Here is a 20,323-nt window from a genome sequence, read left to right on the forward strand (position 1 = left end):
TGTGCACAGTGAGCATTTCCGCCCTGTAATTAACACAGTGAGACATGAGCTAGTATCGGGGTGGGACCAGCCACCACAAACAGTCAGATGGTGACAAATTGTGGCTGTGGCTAGAAGTCTACCAACCAGCCTGTCTACCAAGCAGTGTGGCAGGTCCCTAGTTGTAATGAGGAAGTCATATTCTGTTTAGTGTGAAAGTAAAGTGTGTTCAAAGGATGGTGAAAGTACCTTGTTTAAGATGTGTACTTAATACAACAGGAAAGCACATACTCCCTTCAGCAAAGACGAGATCTGCTCTGAGTTGAGGTTGAGGAAGAGTGAATTACCCTTCATTGATTTAGCTTTCAATCACACCTGCTCGCTGGGTTGCCAGGTTTCTGACAATACAAAGTTTTTGTGGATTGGCACTCTAAGGGGGCCAGTCACATAGCTTTTAAGAGAGGCACTTACCTTTAAGATCAAGGAATTGAAAAAGCCACAGGCCTGAAGACAAACAGCATAGATCAAACAGAGCAGGTTTTCAAACTTCCTAATAAGGAGAAATTGAGGGGGGAAAGCACAAGTGACAGGGGGGTACAAAGCACTAAGAATGAGCAGACCTTTTGCAATGTTACCATCCTGTTAATATAAACAATATAAATAATTTCTTTGCTGCAATTTCAGTATCAAATGCTGTAATTTGTGATTGATATCTGCTGCTTGTCCAGTCCTGGCATCTCTACTGGCTTGCTGTCAAATGGCAGAAGACGAAGAGAGAAGAAGAGTAATATTAGTGGTCACCATTATTTTGCCTCACATCTGCAGACTCCATCCTCACACACATGTTCTGTAGACAGGTGTAAAAAGGCCCCACACAGGGGATTGGCTCTGCACTTGAAGCCTCACCCATCACTCCAATCTCGTCTCGCTCTCCTGACCCTCGACTCTTCTTATCTTGGCGCCTTCTTGTTGTGCCCTTATCCTGCAAAAGTGCATCTGCACAGCATTCTGTGGAAGGACAGTGTAACCAAACGGAACAAGGGCGGATGAGCATACGGGCTTAGTCAGCAGCTTGAAGCCCGGGCTGTCCTGTCTTGTTTTTATTTTAAATGACAGAAAAGGAATGTTTTTAGTGAAATGAGTTTGTTCGTAGGTTCGAAGTAGGTACTGCGTGATCAGACTGTACCCAGTATTCTGCAACGTGTCCTGTTCCTCCCGTGGTTCAGCCTGTGCCATTAACAGCGTTGTGTTGGGCCTTGTTGATAAGCCTCATTTGGGCCAAATAGATGAGGCTGCAGTTACATACTGTTCCAGGAAGAAATACTCCTGTTTTCCTTTCTCCTTCCTGGAGCAGCTTGTCACATTAGCAGCTGAGCTAACTTAATCTGTACCTTAAGGAGAGAGACACAGAGAGACAGAGAAAGAGAGAGACAGAGAGAGAGAGAGACGTATATAGAAAGTGGAGAAAATAGGATGCTTGTTGAAGACACAAGACAGACTCAATTAGGCTAAATCTGACTATAGCTTCTATTTTTAGCTGTACAGCTGGGGAAAAAGGGGGAAACACCACTGCCTTCTGACCAATCATAGAGGTTAGCTTTTCACCAATGAGAGCAGTGAGATGAAGAAGCAGCGAGAGAAGTCTCCACCCCTTACTCTCGCAGCAGCTACCGCACACCCTTTGTCATCATCAGTGCATACACTTAATGTCATGATTTGCCATTTTTGCGTTAAGAACTGAAGTCTAACCCCAGCGGAACCACCAGTGTGCCAACTGGGTCAAGTGACTTAGCCAGTTAGTGAGTCTAGGCGAGCGGGGAAGAGAGAGTGTGCCTCTTAATGCTTGGACAAATGAATATGCGTTTAAAGGTTGATGGAGTACGCTCCCACTCTGACCCTCTGTTGGATTTATGAAAAAAAAACACTTTCACAGCTGTAAAGGGGATGTGGTCTCACAGGGCAACCCCCTCCACTGCACGTCCACCACCCTCACCCCCCCGCCCAGTGCCAACATCTGGCTCTATCTCCCTGGCTTTACACCAGGCCCATTTTCAGAGCCAGGCCATATTGGAGTCTTAATCCAAAGCCTTTGGCCTCACCCTTCGTGTCACACAGGGCTAAAGGGGAAAGTGTGGGTTATGGGTGGGTCAGTGGCTTTGTGCGGGGTGGGATTCACAAAGAGATTGGTTTGACAAATGGAAGGAGAGCTGGTTGGGTGTGGCAACCATGGTGGCTTAGGTGTTTAAGACACTGACCATGTTATGCTCCTTGCATGTCATTGCTCCACTAATAAAAATAAAGACAAACTGCCCCCCAAAAAGGAGTTGGACAGATGGATGTCACATGATCTATCAGCATGTGTTTTAAAGTGATCTGAGGCATTTGCCAAAGACCAAGTATATTGATAACACTGCTTGTTTCAATTCTGTTGACTTATGTGTAAAGGCATGTGTCCTCCTCCACCTCTTTTCCTCTCCGTCCCACCAACTCCATCTCTGGCTCTGTTTCTACGGCCATCTCTTTCATTAACTCCATCTCTTTGTCTCTCGCCTCCTTCCCTTTTTCTCTCTCCCTTCCAACCTTTGTCAGTGGAGCAGATTAAGAGGCAGTGTGCACGTGTGAACTAATCCGTGTGTTAGTGATGGGCTTCAGCCCCAGAGTCTCTTGGCCCCACCACACAGCCAGCGCAGCCCCGTCCCCCCACCCCTTCTCTACTCCAGTGAACTCTGTGTGTGTGTGTGTGTGTGTGTGTAGGTGTGTGAGAACACGTGCTTATGTCTGTGGCTGCTGCTTGAAGAGGGCAAATTGTTGCACTCTTCTTTCAGCCCTTTTCTTTCAAAGCTGTCTTTTGCTTCATCTCTGTCTCCTCTGTTTCTACTTTTCCCAATCTGTCCTCCATCCCTCCTCTGCACTGTTGCTATGCGTCATGGCGGATGCTGTTTGTGGCTCGGAGTGGCTTTAGTGGATTTGGCGTGACAACCGCTTTGGTCTGGCTAGCAATCAACTGCGTTTCACTTTATTTACAATTTGTGGCCTTGGGATTGGTTTAGCAGGGGTGGGGTGGGTTCCTGCGAGTCCAAATTGATTGAACTCTCATTTGCATTTTATAGCCCCCAGTTTCCAGTGTGGCTTCAGCACTGAATCCCTACGCGTTTTTACAGTGAGCTTCACTGCCAATTGCAGTGATACTCTCTCCTCCACACACATTCAATCTCTTTTTTGGGATTGAGGTCACAACTGCCTGAATGCTCAGAAATGAAGTCCCTTTCCCACCCACCCACCACATGCACACATGTATTTTCACCCCTTCTGCATTTCTTTCCCCCCTTTAATGCCATCTTGCCAGAATATGGGTCATCAGCCAGCATAGTTCACATGGAATCCCAGGACTTGTTAATAATTGTTTAATTCCTTAGACGAGAACGCGGCTGCTGTGTGTGGAGGGACACGAGCATTCCCCTCATTCCTTAGCCCTGTTTATCAAACTTAACAATTGGCTGTCAGTTCGGACAGTGCAGTTAAACTCAGCAGATGACTGAATGGTTAGGATCTAAGTAAGAACATTTTCTTTTTCTGAAAAACATCCTGAAGAGTCGAGCTGCTAGTGTTAAAGTATGTTTCTTATCAATAGGCGCTAAGTTCTCTGTCCTTTTCGCTCACTTCACGTTCACTGTCAGGTTAAAGATAAAGATGTGAAGATTAAGCAACTGTTCTGCCGCTTACTGGTTGCAGCCTCATTATCATTTGCCTGCAGTCACTGTCAAAACAAAGAACATATTATTACTGGCTTAGTTCACTTAGTTCCATGTCCTTTGTAGCTCAATGAGTAGAGCACAGCTCTTAATCTTTCAGGATTAGGGGTTCATTTTCCATTCGTGCCACCCATGCATGAAATAAACACCATTGTACTTTGGATGAATGTGCTCAACATATAGCATGCACGACTTTCATGTGTTTGGTAGTAGTTCACAGTATTTGGCTAAGGATGTCACACATGTAAAAATTTGAGTCAGAACATGAAACTTGAAACATAGATTTTAGTTGTTTGCCGTCGCTAAACCCAGTGGAACTCCTGACAGACTGCCTCTCGTTTGTGCCCGTGGCTAGTTTCTGGGCAGATTACACAGGCAGAACACTCCCCTTCCTCCCCCACTCTCTATATCTCTCACCCTCTATCTCGCTCTGACTGTGTGCATCTATCCCATCTGTCCGTGCTTCATAAAGGAGATGAGGGAAGCATCAGTCTGTCAGAAAAAGAGAGCCCACAGTTGCTGAGGGGCAAAGATTGCCCTAATCTTGTGTGTGTGCGTGTGTGTGTCTGTATGTGTGTGTGTGTAGAAATGTGACGGACTAAGTAACCCATCACCAGTGGACAAAATATCAGCACACTAGCTTAGATGTACAGCCCCCATATTTGCATAACTTCATCTCAGTAACAAGGATGTCATTTAAAGTCCTTCAGGTTTCAGCAGTTAGTGCCGGCACAATGCATTGTCCAGACACACGAGTTACACATGCCATCCGTGGACTACTGCTAGAACCATCTGTCAAATAATAAATCATCAACACAAAGTTTTCAGCAAGAAGGGAACCTAGAATAGTGACTTTGCTGTCCTAATACAGACCTATTCAACATATAAACTTTTCTCCATCTGCATTTGTCATTTCCTGAACCTGCCATTTATAGCTCAGATAATAACGCTGTCATTGGCTAAAGCACATATGTCAGGCGCCAGTTTTGCAGCCAGGCTGTTCGCTGTTTGATGACTGTTCCAGCAGGCAACCTAGTGAGTGGTAGTTTCCCCTATTAAAAAAAAAAACCCATTCAGTCAGGTGAAACGGTCTGTATGGGTTACCATGTGACCTTAGCTGTGCATCCCTACAGTAGTCATGTGAGAGAGGGAGAATGACACCCGCCCTCCATGAAAGAGAGAAAGACAGAGGGCTTAAAAAGCAGAGAATCCTAGAAGAGGCATCTTTAGCAGGAACAACAACCCTGCTCTTTGTGTTAACTCAGCAAGCCAGTAAACAAAGGTGGCGAGCAAACACAGAGAACCGTTGTGTTTCCTGTAGTTGAGCGTGTGTTTGTGTTACATTATAAATGCTCATGTGTTTGGCTTCAGTGCATAGGGCAAGGTTCAGGTTCATTCTCATGATCTAATAATGGATTTTTTTACCGTAAATAAAATCAAATGCAAGTTCTTCATTTCATTGTATGTCACTGCCAGTCAAACAAGATTTGGCTAAAAATGGCCCAGGTGTTGACGCACAGTGCCAAATGTGCAATAGATCCGCCAAGCAACTGGAATCGTTTGTGTGATTTCTTCTTCCTGTGATCGTTTGTAATCAACAGTTTTGAATGTGTGTGACAGTGATTCCTACAACTGCAGCGAAGTATCATGGGGAACAGATGCATAGGCTACCATGTGAGCTGAGCCCTGCCCCTCTCCATTTATATTGTATGTCACCATCTGCAGAGTATGGCTCAGTGTGCCACATGTTCACATGTTGTTTCACTATGTATGATCTGGGAGAAGGAGGCCCGCATGTGATTTGCCTTTTCGACCAGTCGGGGCCATTTAGGCGACCAGCATCTCACGCTTGCTATTTTTAACCGTGAAATAATGGATTTGGAATGTTTGGGAAAATAATGCTCAAAGCACAGAAAGAAAAACATCTGTGCCCACATTGTCTGTGTTTGATTTAATTACCCTCCACCACACAGTGAGATAATTTGCAGTTGATTTGATGTAGTGCTCAGTGGACATGGCTTAGTCTACTTTAAATGAGGCTTTGCATTACAAAATACTCTAATCACTCCAGTAATCTTTGACAGCACTTTGAATCATGATTTGCGGCTGCTTGAAATGAGCCTCGACACAGGAGAAGGAGTAAGGCAGAAGAGGAACAATAAAATACCCTCGCAAGTCAAGTTTTTTTCCCTCTCTCTCTCCCTTAGAGGGCCTCGGTAATGATGTCTTAATTTCCTTTCGCATGTCAATTTAGGAGATTTACCACTGAGACGGTCATTGGTGATGTGTAATTAGTGTAATAACTGGGTGAAGGGTCAGATTTCCTCCCCCTCTGCACGTATTAGAAGTAGGTCAAATCGGGAGTGTGTGTGTGTGCGTGTGTGTTAAATGGGTTTGAGAGAGTGCGGGATTTGCCAAAGTGAAGTGTATCGACTGGTATCTGGGCTGGAAATCTGACCCTCCCCTTTAAGAGCGCGTCCAGTAATTATGTCAGACATCTTGGATGGCCTGAGAAGTTATCCATTATTTATGTATTCACAAGTTTGGAATCTAGGGCAGCCATGTTTTTTTTCCTCTATCTCTCGCTCTTCGACTAACGGTGTTGGTTCCAGAGGACTTTGAATGAAAAATAGGCAGAGACTCAGGTTGCTTTGTCAGAGCTGTTTTCAGCTGCTTTTGTTTCCTGATTAGAAGGGAAAAAATGCTACTCTGTCCCTGTCGCTCTTTTTAGCCAGGTATTTTATTATTGTCATTTATTTTATTCGCATGAATATGCTTTTTTCCTTTTTCTTTCTGCTCACCCACTTCGCCTCTCAGCACCCACTGCTCATAGGAAACATCAGGCACCAGATTTAGACAAATTCATGTCTGATAATCAAGCAAGGCTTTGCAAAGTAATAACTTCAAAACAACATTGCTAGAAAAAGATAATTTATGTAATGTCATCCCTATTAAGAAAAAAGGGAGGAATAAGGAAACCAATGGAAGATCAGATGTTGTTAAAATCAGATAATATAGCGCTTCAAAAACCAAATAATCTCAGAAACTAACTCAGGAATTATGGGGTTCTTATGTGTATTTATATGCCAATAAATATATTTGTCCAGTTGCTGATACTGGATTTGAAATGTACAGCTTGTTTTCTGCTCCTAATATTGATATCAAAGACAGCTAGTGGTTGTTTACAGACTGAATGATCCTTAGCCTCAGGAAGGTTGCACGCCCCAGGAGCAGGGACTTTTTTACGGACAACAACAGCTATCACGTAGCTGAAAAATTGGAATGAGGTTCCCGCAGTCGAAACGCAGGCGAAGTTCCTGAGTTTTATAAGAAAAGTTCCTGTGTTCGAAAAGGCCTAACACCCAGCTGAGACACTGTAAAGGACAAGATGTTCTGTCGAGGCTATGTTGGAGTTATTGATGTTGGAATTACATCTTGTTGTTGCCTTTACGCTTGTTTCACGTCAGCCTGACAAAAATTTATAGGCACGTTTGTCAGCTTGTGTCCAACACTAATTTTTACAGACTGCAGAGATATCAGATACCAGAATGTGTGCATGCATGTACTCTGAGGTGTGTGCGCCCTTCATCCAAAGGCACATGCTCCCTGCGTGTGTGTGCATTGATGATGATACAAGGACGAGAGAGGTTGAGTGCAGAGCTGCTGTTGTTCGCAGCGCTGACGAGAGATGTACATATGATGTGCGTAGGCTCTGTAAGAGCCGTGGTGGGCAGCTCTCCCATACCAACAGGGAGAGCTTGAAAGTGCTTCTTTAAAAAGGACTGCTTCAATCACCTCGGAGGCAGTCTGACGCATTTCAAGAACAAGTGAAACAGCTACAGTGAGAGGAAGAGCAGTACAGAAATGATGACAGATTTGTTTTAATATAAACACTCATCTATTACCGATCATGATTATCATTGTTGCCCACTTCACTGTGTCTCGTTGGTATTTAAACGCACAAATGAAACGGGGCTTTGCATTTTAATTAAACTGAACTGAAGCAAGAGAGGGGGAAAAGACAGAAAGTCGTGGGATTCGGGGGAGAAAAAGGTCCTGCACGTGATTCATGGGGAGTCGGGATGAGAGAGGAGGGTGGATGAGGAGGAAAGGCGTGGTGCAGTGACCCGGGGCCGGCTGGCTGCTCGCTCACATGTCAAAGCCAAAAGGCAGGAGCTGCCTGCCTGCGTACCCATCTGGGGCCCATCAGGAACACGAGCCACAGGAACACACATGCACACAAGCATGAAAGAGACGCGCACGCACGCACACACACACGCATACACATGCTGGTAGAGTGGAAGTTGCCCCATTGTCTCAGGAGGAAAGGGAAGGCCGGCTGTGTCTGTGCTGAGCCCGGAAGTCGTGCCTGTAGGATTTTGCACACCTGAATTCTCCTGTTTTTCATACATGTAGATCAGCGAAGACACAGACTCATTCATGGTAACTCCAAAGCACAAATTTGTTTAAATGGACAACCAGTGAAACCCAGTCCATCTTCATCAGGCTGAAACGTGGATTTAAATTTTGTAGATACGATGAAATTAAATAACGATTGTCCAAGCTTCGATTCATTGAGGCTGCATGGTGTAGGAGAAGTATGAAAGTAAACAGACCGTATTTATAAGTGCAAGTTTAAAGCTCTAGTCTGCACAGCTCTTTTATAAATGTTGTTACAAGCAGTGCATGTTTACACAGTACTTTTCAGGTAACTCCCATGAACATGTGGGAGATCAGCAGCAGCCTTAGATGTGGTTTCCTTTGAATAGCCATTTCCATTATATATCGATCTGTATTAAGGCTCGAGTCCACAGAAGCACACTGCCTCACAGCCAGAGAGAGTGTGGGATTTCAAAAGCAGCTGGTTGCTAAGGTATACCCGCAGGGCAGCAAATAACACAAACCAAATAAAAACCAAATAAAACACGCTGTTATATTCGCTTAGATTCCCAGGAATCTCCTTCCGCTCAATACGAGGAAAAACAAGGCTTTTCTGTGTGTGTTGTCTTCCTGTCAGCGAGGGATTTGGTTTCCCTGCTGTGCGTGACAGTTTGGAGCACAGGTCCTGATAGCAACTGGCCACGTGTTATGTAATCCGCCACAGATGAAGAGTTCCCCATTCAGGCGAACAGCAGCTCGCTGTGCCATTCATTAGACACTGGAAATACAAAGTGCACCAGCCTTCACTGCTATTAGTCTGCATCACGGGTGCTTTAATTTCTAATCACTCCTTTGTCACTCTGTTGATCTGTTTGAACTTCGAACTATTTTGCATGTTGGATTTTAAAATGATTTCATAAACTACTGCACAGTTAACTCATAGCACCACTAACATTGCCATTAGTTCTGTCCACAAACAGAAAGCTTTTGGTTCTTTAACATGCTATTGCTAGTAACTCTTCTCTCAGCAGAGCGGTTTAATCCACTGATGAAGGTGACGGCACATTAACAGCAACCTACTGACACTGCCTGTCATCCTGTGATGACATCACATCCTTCATCAGAGTGTACCTAACCAATCCTTAGCCTCAGCGGCCGAGGACATGAAGTTATGGGGCTGCACAGTTAATCCATAGCTGTTTATGTAACTAGCACCAGCCTTTTCTAAGAACTTGGGCAAACAGTAGGGCCTGTTACTGGTTGCTGTGTTATGTGGCTACAAGAGGAGTGAGAGGCAAAGAGAGATCCTGGCTGGAGCAGGCAGGTATTTATGGTCACAAGCTGCCACTCATATCGTAAGCTGCAAATGGTTTAAGCTCTTTGGCTGTGGGTCTACATGATGAACGAGCCTTTTTAGGGATTAGGGACAAGTCTTGGGGGCATCATCAGTAGCCAGAAGCTGATGACCTTTCACCCTTCAGTGACACAGTCAGAGACGGTGCTGGTGGTAAAGACAAGCATGATAAACCAGTTGCCGCCATGATTTTAAGTTGCCTCTGATGACATAATCGGCCGATTTTTCTTCTCAAAAAGATTCCTTAAACACTGCAGCCTGCTGAGAACAAGAGCTCCAGTTTGACATGATGGCCCTGAATTACACAATAGTATGGACACTCTCTTCTCTCTCACACAGTCACACACTGTTCCTCCTCCCCTTTATGCTTTTTTAGGCACTTTTTTTTGCCTTCTGTAGTTATCAGAGTGTGTCATGCACCCAAAGATTAGGACAAATGACACGCAGACGTCTCAAGTCTGTCTATCAATAAGAAGCACAGCGAGGGTGTCTCACTGCTGCCAACCAGCAGCTTGTGTTGCTTTAAAAGGAGATCACGCAGTACGCAAGGTGGCTGTGAAAAGGACAGAACCAGGACTCTAAGAACTGAAAAGAGAACAGACTGCTCCTCCTCCTCCCCCTCATTATCATCATGTGGGTGTGAAGGGGTGTTTGTGGTTTCTCACTGACTTGGCAAAAAGTGGCCATTCAGCAGCCCCAACAAGTGACACCTCACACCACACTCACTAATAGAAGTCTTAGAACCATAACGGGATATTTCCGTTGTAGCCAGGGCCAGAAATGCGGTGATACTCTGCGCCCCCCCCCCCGTGCTTCCTCCGCACATCCGTCATGTCATTTGGGTCAGGGAGAGGGGGAGGTTTGGGAGACGGACAGGAGTGGTTGTAAGTAGGGGTTATCTGAGGTTGTCGCCTGAGATGGTTGTTTAATCTGAATGGGAGCGGAGGAGAAGATCGTAGTCTCCGGTGTCTGGAGTTTGTTAGCTCGGCGCCTTACAGGACAGACGGACGGACTGACAAACCCACACATGACCTGTGTGTTCTGCCCACGTTTTGAAAAATGTTTGTATATGTAACTACGAAAAAAGTAAGAGTGGACCATTTGTCCCAACAGTGTACATGTGCATGAGCAGTATGCAAGTTTAAGGATTAAAAATTGGAGGTTTATGAGTATGTGTTTGTTCTTTGTGTGTAATGTGAAATGATATTTGTGTTAGCTCTTCAGCTACAGCTGCACAATAAAAAATGCATTGTCTTATCAGCGATGTTGAAACATGGCCTACTTAATTTGAAAATGGTTATGTAGCCCAGTACAGTAAAGAACACTTAATGCCTCGTTTCCACATGAGCAAGGAATGATCCGAATGGAGTAGCTGGACAAAATGGTCCGAACTAGAGTCAGTGAGACAGATATTCTGCCATGTTGTCCTCTCTGTAGCGTGTCCTAGACATCTCCCAGGCGGAGCTGCATGTATCTCTCGCCCAGGCTGCTGTCAAAGAGCAGAATGTGATTAATTGCCAGCTGATATCTGTGTGTGTGTGTGTGTGTGTGTGTGTGTGTGTGTGTGTGTGTGTGTGTGTGGACTCGCGGGCAGGATGGTGTTGTTGGGGTTCAAATGATACAAACACGTATAGACGTTTCACAGATAAAGAGCAAAGGTGGGCTTTGCTGTCTCCTGTTAGTAAAACTGATTGCACAGACAGATGACCTGAGCTGCACTGATAGTCATCACCACAAACTCGCAGACTGAGAACGTGTGTGTGTGCGCGTTTTTTGTGTCTTCCAGACTTGAAGCACTACACACTAAAATAGGATGTCTCCTCCTTCACCGTCCCAGACACGCAGCACTTGTCTTGTTGGTGTAGTTAAAGCACACACTCACACATGCTGTACTGGTGTAATGGCTTGCTCTGCTCTTATCAGTGCCATCCATGCATAGCTGAACCTCCCCACCTCACACACACTCTGACATGCACACAGACAGATATACTCTAGCCAACGCTCACATGCCTCCTCCAGTCCTAAAGCAGCGGAGCATAGCGGGGAGCAGGGGAGCAGTCTAGCCCCAATATCAATGCAGCGAATTCCTGCTCTGGTCTCTTGGGCTTGTCTCCTTCAGGATCCCCCAGAGATGGTTCCCGAGTCTGGCTTGCTCCGCTGAGTCCACTGACTCTTAATGTCTCTCCACTGTTTCCTTCAGGCTAGTTGAAAGGGCAGCTCCTGCTAATGGAGCGCTGATTGTGTTATAGCCACAATTATCTCTCTTTACCTCTCAACTCAGGGCCATTAGCAGGATAGATAGTACCTGGGGCCTGTCTGCAGTTGCAAAATAAGGGACTGTCAGGATGATGGAGCTTACGAGCTGAGCAGGGTCCAGGAAATGCCATTACACCTTTCTTCCCCGCCCTCACCCCAGCTGAAACTTGTTGTTTGCAATGTAGGCGAGATAGTTAACTAAAGCTGGGTGCAAGAAATACCAGCAGAGGACAATGTTTTCGTCTCAAAGCTTACATGAGACGTGAATCATATGTAACCTGTTGTGTGAACTAAAAACTAGGGATTTCCAGTGCAAAGTTGGAAAACAGTATGTCTCAACGAGCCTTCATTGCAGATCTTTTGAAATGAGAAACTCCCCCTCAGATGCCAATACTGTGTTAGAAATAATCAGCAGCCCAAAGAAATAATCAGAAGCCGCTAAGAACAGTTGTACATTTGTTGCTTTTGCTTGGGGTGGGTGTAAAGTTAACAACTGGAGGGCAGAGAAACGTAAGGTGTACCTCCAATAGCTGTTTTAAACAGTGTTTTGGGGTGAACTTTCCCTTTAAGAATCCTCTGCGCTTTCACCACCAACATGCGACATATTTCACATTTTACCATCCAGGCATGAGCCCTCATTCATTCCGTTTGTCTTTCTGTTTCTGTCTGTCCCCTGCAGACGAGCTCACCTGCGGCTGTGTCTGGAGAGGTTGAAGGCCCTCATACCCCTGGGACCTGACTGCAACCGCCACACGACCCTGGGCCTGCTCAACAAAGCCAAAGCACACATAAAGGTAAGCCCACTCAGAGCTAAAGCTGGACCTGGATGACTTAGTTTGGCACATGAATATCAGTCCAACAGGGCGTAGCCTGTGCTGGCATCTGAACGTCCTCTGAACTTTCACTTTCTACATGCTTGCACATTGAACTTAGCTGACTATTGTACCTGCTCATCAGCTCCTAGAAGACAGGCAGATTTTGTTTTTTTACTTTAAGGAGCATGCCGGCTACTGTTTTAATGACAAGTGGCCGGTGACCAAAAAGTATAAAAAAAGGCTTTGGAGAGGAGCCACAGAAAGGAAGGCGTACTGCACAACCTGCGATAAGGAGATCGGCCTGTTCCTCACTTACTCTTGAAATTAGCATTAAGACATCATAATCATTAAATCAAAGTTAATGTGAACAGCTGGTAAAATAAACAAAGTGACAATATACACGGAATGCAGGGGGTATAAAGGAATTCTGTAGACTTCATTTTTTGCTGTTGCATTTATGGTAGCAATTTAAATGTGATCATGAAGGCTGAGCACACCATGATGGGGTTATTGACAGCATTTCTATTGCAATTTTCATTCACTGGCTGTTTTCATCACAAGTCCTGACACCAGAATTGGGGTGCATCTGCAATGGAGGGATTTGGCTGTAGATGATTTGTTTACTGGAAGTGAATGAAATGACAAAACTTTATTATTCTGAGATGACACGATGTGTGGAATATGATCTTAGTTGTCATTTTGAATACAAGTACATCCATAAATAATTCCATCCAAAACGAACCAGTATCCAGCTGGTCACCAGTGGTACTTTCCCTGCCTGATCATCCAGTTGTGCATATAACACGTTAAGACAACCCGCCTCACGCTTGTTGATCCACTTTAAAAACAGGCATGTGACTGCCTGAGACTGAGCAGTGTGCATGTGAGAAGCCTGCCATGGCGTGCATTCACATAACAGAGAGGGATATTGTAGTCGTGCCCCCCCTCCCCCCCCCACTACTAGTGCCACCACTCTGCACTTCTGCTGCTGTCAACTCGAGTCTCTCCATCACATATTGATGGCCCATTGTTTTGGTCCGTCGCTGGGAGTCACGCTCATCACCGTCGGCGGCCGTGACATGAGGCTACAAGGTTAGAGCGCAACACGGCCGTATCGCTCCCTGCCACTGCCCCTCACTTATTTTTAAAAGGCACCGGGCATAAACAGAGGCAGGGAGCAAAGAAGGCGACACGGTGTAAACAACGCAGGTGGAGGAAATCATTTAGGGGTGTCAGGGCTGGCTGGAGGAAAATCTAAGGGACACAACAAGTGTGGTGGCGGAATGTTAAAGCAGGCACAGGGGAGTGCTGCTGCATTTGTACTCTGACAGCCTTTTGATATGGCAGGAATTTCCTTACAGATAACATCATCCGTATCTTCAGTATCTCAGCACTCTTGTTTAAGGTGTTCTTCCAGCTTTCCTTCTCTCGCTCTCATATCTGTATTGTGTCACTGTCTTGCTCTCAGTCTCTCAATCAGTCTCAGCGATCAGCTACTGTTCCTGTGCTTCGCCTTTTTCTCAACATATCTTCGTCTGGGTTTCCACACACACCATTCTAGTCTCAGTCTGGCCCATGGCACACATAATTAACCTTTTCTCTGCCCCTCTTCTCCTGACCAGAAACTTGAAGAGACAGACAGGAAGAGCCAGTACCAGCTGGAGTCTCTGGAGCGCGAGCAGAGGCACCTCCAGCGCCAGCTGGAGCTGCTGAGGGGAGGCAGCGGTGCTGCAGCCCAGAGCAGCCCAGGGGAGGGGGAGAGGATACGCATGGACAGTGTGGGCTCCACCCTCTGCTCTGACCGCTCTGACTCTGACCAAGGTGAGTGAGGCCACAGTCTTTAAACAGGATTTTATTTGGCGACTACAAGGCCATCAGACCCTCCAGCTGCTCCGGGGCTAATTTCACGACATTGAGATTGTGCCGGCCGGAGCCCCTCTGGGACTGTGCGTGTAGGGAGGTGTTGCTGAAAATAATCAACACAAATTTCCTGGGCAGAGGTTTAAAGTGCAAAAGCTCCCTGAAGGGATTTAAAGTAAACTCTGGTTAGTTGAAGCAACCATCAGCCACACATGAAAGTCTGTATTGGCCTTTATTATTCCAGCCTGGTTCTAATGAGTCATATTGAGCCATGTTAAATACATATTTATTTGTATGACTGCTGCAATACAGTGATTAAATTAGTCATGTTAGTGTTTGACAACACATTCTTTAGCATTTTAGATTCCAGCATATTCTGATATTTATGGTATAAATGCCTCTCCATTTGATATTGTACTGCCTAAAGGATCTACTGTTCAGTGTCCACTGAAATTCTGTTTTTATTATATTTTTTATGTTTTCAATAGATTCATGAAAAGACCAAAACCGACAAAATAAATCTTCTACGAACAATTATGATTAGCTCTGTTGTTGTCAGAATATGAATAAAAATACTTACACCAGTGCACCAAATCTGCAGCTGAAAATAGTCCCTAATAAAGAAAACATGTATTCATGTTTTGGTAACGTGTGCTGAAAATGATTTCACCCTTTTAAAAATCGAAGTATATATTTGTAGCACGTTTTTAAAGATTAACATCCTCAGCAGCAACAAATGGGCTTGGCGGTGAGCTGCGCAGATGCAGGGATCGGAAAGTATTTGCGATGGATGCATTGATGCTTTTGGTCTTTTCATGGTATTCATCCACATTTCATTGCCGCAAACATAGCGCACAGAATGTGTTCGTTAAGAATCGCAATTAAATAGTTTTCCCCTTCTTCTCTCTCCCCCTGCCCTCCCTCTCACCATCGCTCCGTCCTCGGCTGCAGAGGAGATCGAGGTGGATGTGGAAAGCACGGAGTTCTCCCATGGAGAGCTGGACAGTGTGAGCACAGCCAGCACCAGCGACCTGGACGACCACAGCAGCCTGCAGAGCATGGCCAGCGACGAGGGCTACTCCTCCTGCAGTGTCAAACTTGCCTTCTCCTCCTAGAGCCCCACACCACCACCACCACCACCACCACCACATCCCTGCCAAACCTGCCTGCCCTCCCATGCGTTTATCCATCTCGCCACGCCTACATACATACGCCGAGTCGCCTCCGACGGCAGGCACGCGCCCAGCTAACGGGCTCCTGTCCCCCCTGCCCCTCGGCAGCGCCCCCCCCTCCTGCTCCTAGCCTTTAGTTTGCCCGCACTGCTGAACCCCCTGTTGGAGGAGCTCCACCCAGAGCTCCTCCTCACCTCTGAACTTTGAGCCTCCCCGACTGACACCAGGGACCCAAACACAGTTATGTGAGACTGCCAGTTGGTTTTAATTCTCCTCCAGGGAGCTCAGAGACTTAAAAAAATATATACATCATCTTAATTTTGAATGATTTTACTTCCTTTATTTCCTCGAACTGTCAAATGTCAGATTTTTTTTTTTTAAAGATAGACGACCCCTAATTTGATCCAAAATGCACTTAAATTCTTCTGATAATGACATGGTTGAGCGTTTCTGTTCGGGTGTCTCTCCTGTGGGTGTGTGTGCTTGTGTGTGTAGCCCATCTTAACATTCTGGCGTTGGGCCGGGATAAACGGGAGCACATTTAATCTGGACTTAAACGAACACTGTGGGTGAACTTTGCCATATCAACAGAGCTTGGCCCAGATAAACGTCCCCTCAGCCCTGAATTGAATCCTCTGTCTTATCGTTTTGTTTTGTTCAGTACCTCTCCTCGACACCGCAGAAGCTCAGACACTCGAACTGGTGCTATTGTGAAACAAACCAACGGGGAAGCAGATCAGACCCACAGCCACCGAGCTTTTAAAGCAAACAGAGTGCGTCTGCCGTGATTGCTTCCAACCAAGCGCGGAGGGAAACGACCACACAAAAAAAAAAAACGGAGGGGGGAAAAAAAGCATTCCTGTCGAATGTGGGTGCTCGATGCATTTTCAAAGAGTGGAAATTGTGACGTGCGTGTGTGTGTTTTGTTTTGGTCCCCCTCCCCTCAACAAGCAGCTACAACAAGCTATCCTGCACTTGCCTACTTTAGAGCTGTCCATAGCAACGGCACAAAGAAGTGGAAAAAACAACACAAAAAAACAACAACAGCAACAAGGAAAAAGTCCAAACAACAACAAACTTTGGAGTAGATGTCCATCCTCTTTCCAGCAGCAACAAGCAATAACTCCTTTAGTCGTTTTCGTCTCATCAGTTTGAACTCCATCCCGCTTTTTTTTTTCTCCCCTAAAGACTGTGTGACCGTCCAAAAAGCAAATTTCAATTTTTCTTTTTTGTACATACAAATAGTTTAATAAATTAAACTTTAAAAATGAGTTTTAAAAAAAGGTAGAGCTCGTGGATAGAACTATTGCCTCTGTTACTGTTTGACCTGTGTTTATTGTGCATTTGAAAATTGATTTTGGGAAAGATTTTATTCTTCAGAGTGGCGGGCGGATGCGGCATGGACGCCATCACTTTGTTGAGTCACGCTGGTGGAAACATTGGAAAGTTACTCATTCTGTCGCTGCGCTGACGAGGAAAGGCAAAACGTCTCCAACGCGGTGAAAACGAAAGAACAACCTCCCACCCAGCTGCGGAGAAGCGACCCAGCCGGACTTCTGTTGGAGAACGCTGAGTCTGTGTGGCACTCTTTTTATTTATTAGATTTCCTTTCTCTTGTTTATAATGTCCATGAATTGGGGGGGAGGGGTCGGGGGGGCTGTATATGGCATTCCACTGGTGGTCAGGTGATCTGTGGAGGAAACGTCTGAAGTGTGAGGAGAAGAAAACGGGTGTTATGATGTCAATGTTCGCCATCCAAACTCCACTGGCATTAAGAATTGCACTTCAGCCACAGTTCTCTGTATTTTGTCTCTTTTCTTTTCCGCTGTCATTTCCTCTCATGGAGCTCTCGTGAATCCTTTTGTATGTGAAAGAAAAAAAAAACACCGGCCTTTTAAATATTTATTTCTCAAGCCCTCAAAGAACACAAGCAATGGGGAAAAAGAAGTTAACTTATTTTGGTTCTGTCTTATATTACTCCTCTTTTTGATGCTTTTCCTCATTCCTTATTTAAGACGTGTATATTTTATGTTTTGGGTTTTTTTTTTTTTCTTTTTGGGCGGGGAGGGTGGGAGAAAAAAAAATGTAGCCATTTTGTTTTCATTTTTTCTGATGTTTTATTCGATGGACACTTGAAATGTAATTGGCCCCTGAGCTGCTCTTAGTGCTGAGCCTCGCCTGTTTAGAGTCTCCAGCCTTGTCCCGAGCCGACTCCCCGACAACACGCTGTGCCGGTGAATACGCGCCTGAAACAACGGCGGGCAGAGAGGCAAGATGGCTTCCCTCTGACACAAGGTGAAACATCCACCACCTTGTTGATCATTTCTGCTGTCCGGCTGTTGGGGGGGTCATCTCTGCACAAGGCTTATCCATAGCCAAGACTTTACTGGCAAATATTGAGCCAGCAACTACACGATAAAGGGGGTCTAAAACTCCACTTTCCTCTATTAGGAGGACTGTAGTCTCTATTAGACTTGTGTTTTAGATGACAAAATGTGTCTTACATTTACAATACAAGGCCTCTGACTGAGGATTTAAAGAAAAACTAAATACAAAAGAACAAATCCTTTGGTTTCTCTGAAGGACATCATTACGATGTAGAGTTCGTAAGCTCTCTGCGGAGCTGTGTTGAGGTTGTTGGACTTGGCACTGAATCAGAAAGTCACCACTTTTGGTGCTTGACTATATTTAAAAAAACAAACAAAAAAAAAAAGATGAAAATGCCAAAACCACCTCAGAACACCTCAGTGTCCTCTCTCTTTATCTCACTCTCTCTCTGAGGGACAGTTTACATTTATTCTTCCCCTGTTTAAGTTATTAACCTTCGACTTCTCTTGGTTTCTGTTTTTGGTCTTCATATGTTGGTTTTGTTGAACCTGCACTGCTGACAGGAAAAAGGTCCCGCGTTTGATGACAAGATGAATTTCACGCCTCGTGTAGACCTGGATCAGGTCCTAGTGGTGTTTTAGCCTGCCTCGGAGTACAGATATATTTTTACTACATCGGGACGATTCTGATAGTGTTAAAATGTGTGAAAGCTGTCTAGCACTCCTTTTATTGTCTCATGTGGCAAACTACTCTGATCCTGTATTCCAAGAAGGGATAAAACAAGCTATAAGAACTGATTTTACTGAAGCCAGGTCTGTCCTCTCTCATGTGAGTGTACTGTGTGTTAGTGTGTTTGTGTTTGTGTTTGTGTGTGTGTGTGTGTGTGTGTGTGTGTGTGTGTGTGTGTGTGTGTGCGAGTGTGTGCTCCATGAACTTACTGAGGCTGAGCTTTAGAGAAGCACCTGGTCCACAGCCAGTCTGCACTGATCTCAGTTGGGCTGTTTTCCACCTGCTAATCTGTCAATAACAGACTTCTGGAGAGCATTTGTCATAAAAAGACGAGTTTATTCAGTGTGAGATACAATAAAAGTGCAAGTTAAAGGTACAGTGTGCAGGATTTTGGGGGATCTTTTGGCAGAAATGTTGAGTGTACAGATCGCCATGGTGCACTGCCAGAACAGACAAACCCAACACTGGCTTTAGAGAGACACCTTCACACTTAAAAAGGGGGGCTTGAGGCGAGGGGCGTTCAAGCGGCTGTAATCTGCAACCTCACCACTAGATGTCACTTAATCCTACACACTGGACCTCGAAGGCTCTGGCACATCATTTTGCTCTGAACTGTCAGTTCTGTGCAGACTGGTCGGGGATCAGCCCAAGTTAGTTAAGAGGTCTGACAAAGAGTTTCTGGCTATGCTGCAGATTCTAAACAATAGCATATCTTCATAAGCTGGTGATCACAAAGCTATATTTTTACCTCCGTGTTTAAAGCTAGATTTAGACATGCAGTGCTGACTGTGGTTCAGGTCAGGGTCCAGGAGTGTTGAGTTCCAGTTTTGCAGCTTGGCCAGAAGTGCACCAGCCCGACAAAGTGGAAGTTGTCTTTTTGTAAACCACACTCCATTCTGGCGTCGGTCTCACAGGAGGTTGACTCTGAGCAAACGGGTCCGTGAGGTCAAGTTAGCCCAACCGATCGAGCAGTCCCACGTAGGGAGTCCTCCCGTTGTTCTGAACCTGTGGCCATCCTTTGTAAAACATGCAGTCTGATGATGATTCTCGCTGTGTAAGTTGAAGATGCAATACTTACAATAAAAACACCAAGATTTTCAAACCTGAATGACTCAAGCGGCCTCTTTATACCAGGCAATATTTCAGTGCAGCACAGACAATAAAGCAGTGACTCACTCTGAGAAACACATTTTCAAAAAATCTCATGTTTTTATATTAGCTGTCATTTTTTTCCATCTGGTTCCCGCCTCCTGTTGTTTCATTCATTCCTTTGAAACTTATAGAACTCGTAGAACGGTTTCCCAACATTGAGTTTGGGTCGTAAGAGCATGATGGCAAAGACAAAATGTCTCCTACTCAAAGTGATGGTGGGTTTTATGTTTGTCTTTTCATATTTTTCTTGGTAGTGTCACCTCCTCAGGCCTGTATAGATTCTAATTAAACAACACGAGAAGCAATAATGAGCCAAAGAGCATTTCACTTGAGTTTAACAGGAAAACGTTTGTCTCATAGTAATTTAAATCCTGAGCATGAAAGTTTATTCTCGACCTTGACAATAGAGGTCTGACAAAACAGTCCCGAGGTCCACTTTTTCCTGAGCTTTCAACCACATGACTTTTCATTAATCAATGGCGTTTAGCAAACTCACAGTGAAAGACAACAATCAGCAGATAAAGTTTGAAAAAAAAAGCTAGTAAG

General features: G+C 45.1%; 1 protein-coding gene across 2 annotated transcripts in view; it reads left to right on the forward strand.

Annotated features, from left to right (window-relative positions):
• The window catches only part of mxi1 (max interactor 1, dimerization protein), a 28,547-nt gene extending 10,946 nt beyond the window's left edge, over window positions 1-17,601 (forward strand). For both annotated transcript variants that reach the window (XM_041933125.1, XM_041933126.1), the window contains exons 4-6: window positions 12,401-12,515; window positions 14,159-14,357; window positions 15,348-17,601. In XM_041933125.1, coding sequence (XP_041789059.1) covers window positions 12,401-12,515; window positions 14,159-14,357; window positions 15,348-15,511 — 478 coding nt within the window. In that variant the 3' untranslated portion in view covers window positions 15,512-17,601. The remainder of the gene's footprint in view (window positions 1-12,400; window positions 12,516-14,158; window positions 14,358-15,347) is intronic.
• The last annotated feature ends 2,722 nt before the right edge of the window (window positions 17,602-20,323 follow it).

This window comes from Chelmon rostratus, chromosome 3 (assembly GCF_017976325.1).
Source record: "Chelmon rostratus isolate fCheRos1 chromosome 3, fCheRos1.pri, whole genome shotgun sequence".
In the NCBI taxonomy this organism is placed as follows: Eukaryota; Metazoa; Chordata; class Actinopteri; order Chaetodontiformes; family Chaetodontidae; genus Chelmon; species Chelmon rostratus.